Genomic DNA, 9,482 nt, shown 5'->3' with positions numbered 1-9,482 from the left:
CTCTGCTATGTTGAATAGTTAATAGGCCTGTATCTGTTATTCACTCTGTATTCGACATGTAGCTGAGGATAATGCGGAGTTTATACATGTATCGGCAGACTGAGACTGTTTGATTTGTTCAATAAAATCTATGCAACGTCAACTGGAGACTGTCAGCGTCATCATTAACCCGGCTTACAACAAATGGTGTCAGGAGTGGGATGATGACAGCCTGGCGGATTGAGACGTTCTGACCGTTCATCGAGTTGAAGAACCGTGATCACCGAATAACAGCCTCGAGTATGACGGAAGAACGATCCACGTTTCGCTCTGAGGAGACCTGCTGGGCACAGGACCCGCAGCAGGACATCGATCAGGATGTGACGGTTGGAGCTGATGGTATCTCAGGCACTGAACAAGTATTTGATAACTTTCGTTTAAACCGATAGGACTTCAGGCAGATTTTGACCTATGATGCCATTTGGGCATTACGTTTCATGTTTGAAAATGACGTGTCTTAATTGGTCAGTTTAACTGCGTAATTAGTCATGTGTGAACAGTTTGTTTATAAGGTTGTGCAAAGTGATAATTGCTCTTCGTCATCATATCGACAGGCAATAGATTTGTGTGTAAATCTCGCTCTAGGCCATGCTCAGATTGAAAAGTTTAGTGGGTATTGTGAAGATGGCACTGAAACACCTTTTTCTAACTGGATGGAAGGATTCAATTTTATTATTGAACCTTTCCATTTCAATGATGAGGAGAAGGCTTGGGTTTTGGTGAGCAACCTCACGGGGCCAGCAAGAGAGGAGATTCTTTATTGTCTGTCTGACGAGAAGCGGAGGAGTTTCACAGAGATTGTAAAAGCTCTCCGTCTGTGTTTTAGTCGAGAGAATTCTCACTATTTGCGATGCTTGTTCTATAATCGTGTTCAACATGATAGTGAAGACTTGGCAGACTTGAGTAGGGCTCTCATGCGTCTTTATGCCAAATTGGTAGATGCTGCTGACGATGAGAAGGAAGCTGCGGCTCTGAGGCAGCTTAGGGATGAAGCTCTGTCAAATCAGTTTGTCAGTGGAACACGGGATGAGAGAGAACGAATTTTGTTAAGGCGTTTGCACATGAAAAATAGGGGAGGCCGATTTGAAGTGCTTAGGAGAGAAGCACTGTTAGTTCTCCGTGAAGACTGTATGCTAGAGGGGGATGGGTTGAAAACTGGGAGTGCTGATGCTGGAACACAAGGAGTGTTCACTGACCCGGTTGCTCAGCAGTTAGATCTTTCCTCAGATACAGCTGGACAGGAGAAGGAGGATGCCATATCTACTCTTTTGGATGGGGGATCGCAGATTCTGGGTTGCGTTGATGTAGATGAGGGTGGTGCAGAAATTGATGCTGGGGGACATAGACATGAGTCATGTGATGAACAGGTTGATGCAAAGGATTTAGATGCTGGGGTGCTTCTAATTGCAAAACCTGTAGGAGAGGGTACCAAGAGGGTTCCCGAATTATCATTTGAAGGTCAGGATGTCCAAAAGCATGCAAAAGTGCAGCCACAAAGAAGTAACGTAGCGCCAAAGGAGCGGTCAATTTCAAAAGGGGAGAATATTTCTCATGGTGACATTGTTGTCAATAATGTAGCAACAAGGGAGGCATGCATACCTAACTGTAACATGTGGAAGCATGGATGTCATGTTCAGGGAACGGTATGGGGGCCCTGGGAGTCAAATTGGAGACCGGATTTTCATGGAATCTTGGTAGCTGCAGGTTAGAAATCCGCTGTCCGTTCATGGAATTTGTTGTGAGTTGATTCGCTTACAGTGTATACGTTCATGACTGCAGCTGAAACTTGTGTACCATCTCAAGTAGCAATGGAATTAGGAATTATGCGCATTTAGAGATGCAATATCAATGCGAGAAATGATTATCAATATAATATGGTTGTTTTAATTGATATGTGATTGATAAGAAGTTTTTAATGATACTGGAATAGTGATAAAGTATTTGAAATCACTAGTATATACGTGGAAAAATGAAGGAACTATAGCCATTGTTTTCATTGTTTTGTTTGAAGCTGAACAACGTGGCATTCTGACAATTAGTAGTTGTTCAGTGAGTCAGGAACTTTTGATAATGAGAATAGTTGGTCGAAAATTCATGCTTTGAATGATCCCTTAATTTGTGTGAAGTTTTGTCAATGAGCAAATTGTCGACTGTGACGATATGACACATAAAGCGGGGAAGTTACCGTATATCAAAGCGGAGAAGCTTATTTTTGTTAGTTGTGAATTCTAACATTCTGTGACTTCACTTTGTTTCAACTGTGAATTTCGTGATATGTGTTATATTGATTCATCGAGAAGTACATTACTTTTAGAAAATCGATTATTATCATACGGGTCGTATGATATAATCGCGGGGAAGTTGTTGTGTTGTTGTATGAATTTGGCATGTGTATTAAGAGACTTGTCTATATATTGCGTCTTGATAAATTTGAACTATACACATTGATGTATACAATGTATAGAACATGTTCTGTTACGGCATGTTTGACGGGTTTTTATGCATTGTTTTCTAGGATATTCTGTACATAACTGACAATGTGGAACAACTGAGCTTTACATAGAAGCGGAACTGAAGATGACGTATTGATGTGTTATTCTCTTCGCCCGAACCTTTATGCCATGTATCTGAATTTGTATGATTTACTGTAAATTTGGAAGGTTCAAGAGTTTCAGCTTTTGGCAGATTTCAAAAATAATGTTCGATTTTGTAGTATTTCCGCGTTTGTATATTTGACTGGAAAAGCGGGGAACACACGCTTTCCTGAAATATATTTTTGTAATTATCTACTGTTAATCCGCTCTGTATGGAATTGCTGTAAAGTGTAATGATTTGATGTGAAGAGCGGGGAATTTTTCGTTATGTATTATTGTGTGTAATGGTATGAAAATAATATGATGTAATTGGGATTATATAACACATGGTTGTGTTATATAATCGCGGGGAAGTTTGTGGTAAATGGAAATATGCGGTATGTTATTGTTGCGTCAATGCGTTGAGGCGCGTTGTGTCCATGCCAATGGCGCAGTGTGCGTGTGGTTGGCATGGGCACAACGGAACTTTTATTTTTCATGTGAATATAATGACGCAGATTTGATTGATTCTGGATTCTTCACTTTCACTTGAGAGAGAATGGACATACAAACGTATTCTCTATGAGCTCTGCTATGTTGAATAGTTAATAGGCCTGTATCTGTTATTCACTCTGTATTCGACATGTAGCTGAGGATAATGCGGAGTTTATACATGTATCGGCAGACTGAGACTGTTTGATTTGTTCAATAAAATCTATGCAACGTCAACTGGAGACTGTCAGCGTCATCATTAACCCGGCTTACAACATCATCAATGAGAATGATGTCATCATCATGATCATCACTCGGACATCAGGACATAACAATCCCTAGCTAGGCTAGCCCCGGAGACCCGCCGCTCTGCGGCGGGTACGTTGTACGTTGGGGCTGCTGGTCGTAGTTAAACAATCCCATATGTCATCAACATAGGGAGGCCTAACTACACGCAGCCGCTGTTGCGAAGCGACAGCGCTGTGCGCCACAGCGGTCTGGTCAGGCTAACTAAGGGAGGCCTAACTTTACATCATTATGTACATAGAACATCATCATTATTGTCAGTCATATATTTTACAATGTAATCTCCACCATCATCAGTCGGTGGCCATTCATTGCGCCATTTGTCATCATCATCGACATCAGTAGTGTCAGTAGAACGTTCTATATCAGTTCGGGAAACCCACTCACAAGGGGGGCCCCTCCTTATAAGTAACCCGTCCCCCTTATAAGTAACCCCGTCCCCCTTATAAGTAACCCCCGGGGCACCCCTTATAAGGAGTCTCCACGCTTTTTTGCAATGCAACGCGAAAATGAAAGGACTGCGGCAATTCGCTTGATTATGTCCATAAAGCTTCACAAGTTTCCTAGTTACTCACGAAATTTGAGCAAAATCGGTTTGAGGCATCATATCTAAAATCATGGATTTAAATGCGATGTCAAACGACCCATGCGAATGCTGAAATGCGAGCGATTACTGGCGTGAGTGTCGCCAGGCGAGGCGGCGCGGCAATGCTTGAGTGCAGACGTGGCGACTGAGTAATTGTACTCAGTCGCCACGTCTGCACTCTAGCATTGCCGCGCCGCCGCGCCTGGCGACACTCACGCCAGTAATCGCTCGCATTTCAGCATTCGCATGGGTCGTTTGACATCGCATTTAAATCCATGATTTTAGATATGATGCCTCAAACCGATTTTGCTCAAATTTCGTGAGTAACTAGGAAACTTGTGAAGCTTTATGGACATAATCAAGCGAATTGCCGCAGTCCTTTCATTTTCGCGTTGCATTGCAAAAAAGCGTGGAGACTCCTTATAAGGGGTGCCCCGGGGGTTACTTATAAGGGGGACGGGGTTACTTATAAGGGGGACGGGTTACTTATAAGGAGGGGCCCCCCTTGTGAGTGGGTTTCCCGAACTGATATGATATGACTAGAAGTTCTAGATCACTAGGCTATACGGAAGTAAATTTTATAGATAGTATGGACTATGGTAGGTAAGCCACATCTCACCACCATGCCCCATATCGCCATAGCGCGTATAAATTCGCTGCTTGCACGCAAAGCAAGACAAAAGTGCGCGTAGGTGAGATATGGGTGCAATATAATACGCAGAGAACTAACTCCGTCGCGGGGCGCTGTAGTGTAACATAGTTACAGTATGTATTGGTCCGTATTGGGGTCGCTACTGTGGTTAGCAGAGAACATGCATTTGCCATTGGTTTGATTTGCATTAAGAAACAAGGTGGAAAGAGGCATCAAATTGCAAAAATTTGTGATTTTCTGGAGTTTTAAATTTGGCATTTACTATTAGCCAATTTTCTTAAAATTTCACTTATTCTTTGCTATGGAATGCATCAATGTAATTCAGTCTGGGAAACCCGCTCACAAAAACAGACTGAATTTTTTCTTCTTTTCATCATGGATAGTGGACATGTGTGTGTAACAAAAAATCACCGTGCGAAGTTGCGACAATTTATATGTCAGATATGAGATGAATAAAAAGTGAATGGGGGGCTTCTTTTTTGAGGCCCCCCCCCCCCCCCCCCCCCCCCCCCCCCCGGGAGGCCTCATGAAGTCTTCTGGGGGGCCTCCTGAGGCGGGGCAGTGCTCGTACATGGGGCGGTCCTTGTGAGCGGGTTTCCCGGACTGAACTAGACGAAGATATCCGTAGGTCATATCCAAAATGAGTGTGTGGGATCGGGATCTGAACCTACGGTATTTTTCAACATTCGTGACGTGAAAATCAGATGAATTATGATTGTTTTTTCACATCAAAAGCCCGATAAAAGTTTGAGGGTGGCGATATCTGGCGTACCAAAAATGAGCATGAGAAAACTGACACCGCGCGTGATTCGTGGCGATATTCTTGTAAGGTGACCTGAAATTGTAATTTGAGGACAGCATCGGAATCTCTAAAGGTTTCTCCACAATATGATTACATTTCTAGCCGATTTCCAATCAGTTTTGATATTACAACGTTGTAGAATCACTCATTGAACTTTAGGGTGGCGACATGTGGTGTACATATACCCAATCATATTCATAGTACTTGTACTGTAGGCGCTACAACGGTAGGTGATCCTGTCATGTCAAGACTTCGCTTCTTCGGTCATTAGATTTTACTTTGATGGCTTTGTAGAATCAAAAAAACAAACATGGCTTGAGTTAAAGCCCAAACAAAGTTCTGGTACGGCTGCAAAAGTTGTCAAATTTCGCTCCCAAATGTGAACGTATGCTTAGGAAATGTGCAGGATAACGATGTTATTACAAGATATTCGATGGGTAACGATGAAAATGCGAAATATTAACCAAAAAGGTTCAGTCTCAGAACTTCCCCAAACGGGGTCAGGCTAAACTCGGACTCGGGAATAACTTGGCTTCGCTTTGACGGCAGGATGAGTTGTAATGGTTGTCCCTCTGATTGTACAGTGTTGTCCTATGGGAGCGGCCTGTATAAACTATCTAGCGCTTCGTGTTCTGGCTACTCGCAGTATAATGGTCCGAGTTGTTACAACGCGCGCATCAAAAACCTCTTTTGCGCGCATGCAAAATTAGTGTGCGCCTATCAAGCACCTCTAAAACAATCAAAGGCGCTTGATAAACAACAACAAAAACTCCAAAGACCGCGCGTCTCAGCAACTGAGAGGACGGCGCGCTGTCATTTTTGTTTTGTTTTGTACAGGAATACGTTAGCACGCACTTTCCTGACCATTCAGTTCACGTGAGTTAGGCCTCACGATTTTGGTGTATTATGCAGTGGCCAGTAGAATGTGGCGATCACGAACTGTGTGTGAATTGTCTGAAGTAGGGTCGAATTTTTCCCGAGACCGAGTTAGTCTGGAGCCTTCTGGAATAAAAGTCGGTTTTCCTACTATTATTATTTTTCTCAAAATACTCCAAACCGACTCATCATTCCGGCAAACCGCGTCAGCCAGGTAAGTTTCTTAGTGGACTCTTTCGATATATTGCAAGCAAAAATGAAATGGTGCTAGACGGGTTCTCAAGCACTTACCGAAACTTAGTTTTCACTTTAACCTTTTAGGCTTTGAACTTAGTGTTAGGGTTAGTAGACATGGGCAGGGAGTGGGTATATGCACAATTTGTCAATTGTAATCCCAACCCCTGGGTACCCGGGGATGGCCAGGACTTGCAACCAAGTTGGCCGGGGATTTCAGCATTTTTTTCGCCCGGTTTGTTCGGGAATAGACTGGCCTTTGTCGGGGGAAATTCACTTATTTTGCCCCGATGGGTCGGGAATATACCGGGGTGTTGTCAGGGGGAAATTGAATTATTTTGCCGCGGTGGGTCGGGAATGGACCAAGCTTTGTCGAGGGAGGTCCACTTATTTTGCCCCAGTGGGTCGGGAATAGACCGGGCTTTGTTTGGGGCCGGAGGTCGGTGGGGAATAAACCGGAGCTTGTCGGGGGATATTTGCTCTAACCAAATGGCAGGGATTTGGGGCGGGAATTTTGGTCGGGATTGAGCCGGATTTTGCTTGAGATTTCTACGCAAATACTGCCCGGCCTGTCGGGGACTTGGGCGGGATTTCTGCACAAATATTGCCCGGCCTGTCGGGGACTTAGCGGGGGATTTCCATTCAAATTTTGCCCGACCTGTCGGAGACTTGGCCGGGACTTGGCCGGGACTTGGCCGGGTGGTGTAACATCCTAAAATTGCAAGTGGGATGCAAGTCCCGGCCATCCCCGGTTACCCAAGGGTCGGGACTACAATTGACAAGTGCATTATACTGCCTGAATGCGTTCAGCGTTTGGGCTCTTACAGTCACTGTGACAGTTTACAACTGTATGAGCATGCAGGGAGGCGGAAGAGAGACTATCTCTCTCTAATACACCTCCCTGGTACAAGGGAGCACTCCGGGGTTATGGGTAAGTTAACAGTAGTGTAGTAGTTAGTACACAAGTTGAAACCTTGGTCTTCTGTATGATGTGTTGAGTGATGGAAGATAGGGAACCAATAATACACACTGAAGTCACTGTAGTTAGTAAATTGGGTCTATTCCAAGACTTAATCACTGTAGTCGCGGTATAAACACTATGTGATACTACGCGTAGATTTACTTTCTGATGACTTGCAGAAATTTGAGCATGCAGTCATGCCACAGACAAATCTATACAGTTTCAATGATAATGCAAAAGTAGTGAAAGCTATCCATACTTTTGGTCTCTCATCATCATTATCATCTATACATACAGAAGGGAAGGGTAGTCATGTGGATGTCACGGTCAAATCTGCAATGCTGAAGACTTTCTACAAATTATGAGTATGAGTGTGTTCTGCATGAATTTATTGTCAGACTAAAAATTATTCAGACCAATTCTTAAGAATAACTGAACTGGAAGCAGTGACATATTATATGCTACATGTGTACGTTCACACCTGTGCGTATTTTGCTTGCATTTTGTTGCATAATTGCCCGAACACAGACATACGAAGCCATACCCAATCAAAAAGCGCAATGAAATGTGCTCACTATGTACTTGGTATTCAGAAGAGCACAAAGGCCTGCGTTAGTCGCTCACAAGTTTTAAAATTTTTTTAATTATCGCAAGCAAACGCAAGGCCAAATCACCTACAAGCAATATGAGGGGCAACCAGGAAAGCGAGCAATGGTGAGCGACATTTAGTGACTTAGCGCAATATACAATCATGACAAAATAATTGGGCCTAGATCTAATTGAAAGCAATTATAATCACACATGAGAAATTGTAAAAGTGATTTATAGCTTTTCTTATTAAATCAAGAGTTAATTAAAATATCACAGTCACGCAAATCTATAGAAACGTAGATGCTTGTTTATTCTTGTTTTCCAACCCTTTCCCGATTGAAACAATGCTGACAAAACAACCTACACTTGTAGACTCTGTGTAAAACGCCGTTTTCACGGATCATAATTAAGCCCACGCAGAAAGCTCTCTCACACCTCCCTGCAAGACTGCATACATCTTGAGAACAGTAAAAAAAATAGATAAATAAAAAATACACATGAAATGCGTAATTATGATCTATCACCACCAAAACATTTCATAACAAAAAAAAAAAACAAAAAAAAAAAACAAACAAGAGGAACAGAGTGACATTGTTAGTTAGGCCTAGGCAGTTTATAAAATTGCAAGATAAAATGTGAGTCAATTTTGTAAAACCAAAAGTCAAAGCTTTCACTCCTCCGAAGGAAGCATCAACTTTATTTTCGTTTTGTTTTAGTTTTTGTTGTTACTTCGGAGACTGGTCAAAGGCAAGGGTGCTTATGCCTATAGTCCTTCAAAATGTAAGCCCCATTGTATTCATACTTTGCTGCAGCCATGGCGAGCTGTTTTACGCTTTAGAGTGAGCTGGCACAGAGCAGTGTGACCAACAGACTTAGAGCTAAAGCAGGGGAATTACACAGAGTGAGATGCAGCGAGACTAACTGCAATGGTGCAAGCTGTTAGCGAGCAGCCCGACCAGAGAATGAGCTATATACGCAACATGGCAAGCAACCTGCATATTGAATCATACTGCTATGAGCAGCAACAAGCTGGAGCGAGGTAATAGGCGATCACAGGCAACGGTACGCAGTTCTTGTGCAGGCAGCATGTTTACAAGCTGTATACACAATAATGTGACTGCAACCTTCAAAATTGCCACTTATCCCTGGGTATGGCTGTATATTGATCTACCCCTGCAAAGTGCAGCAATATGCAGCAGTTTAGGCAAAGGTGTAACTGAAGCATAAAGGAAACTCTAGCAGACCAAGTCCATTAACAGTTTGTTTGCTGAAAAAAAACTGTTTCTGATATTCAGATTACAAGGAATGCTGAAAAGCTTTATGGGATGACCATGGGTATGCTGATTTAATACCGGTACTCTGTTTTCTTA

The 9,482-nt window shown here is 42.9% G+C and overlaps 1 protein-coding gene across 1 annotated transcript in view; it reads left to right on the top strand.

Moving 5' to 3' along the window:
* Positions 1-281: 281 nt before the first annotated feature.
* LOC139741240 (fidgetin-like protein 1) overlaps positions 282-9,482 on the top strand; it is a 33,236-nt gene continuing 24,035 nt past the window's right edge. The window contains exons 1-2 of the mRNA XM_071651838.1: positions 282-378; positions 979-1,497. Coding sequence (XP_071507939.1) covers positions 282-378; positions 979-1,497 — 616 coding nt within the window. The remainder of the gene's footprint in view (positions 379-978; positions 1,498-9,482) is intronic.

The sequence above is a fragment of the Diadema antillarum genome, unplaced genomic scaffold, assembly GCF_040938485.1.
Source record: "Diadema antillarum isolate AM-2024a unplaced genomic scaffold, OU_Dant_1.0 seq00000911_RagTag, whole genome shotgun sequence".
Lineage (NCBI taxonomy): Eukaryota > Metazoa > Echinodermata > Echinoidea > Diadematoida > Diadematidae > Diadema > Diadema antillarum.
This window is presented reverse-complemented; position numbering and strand designations above follow the sequence as displayed.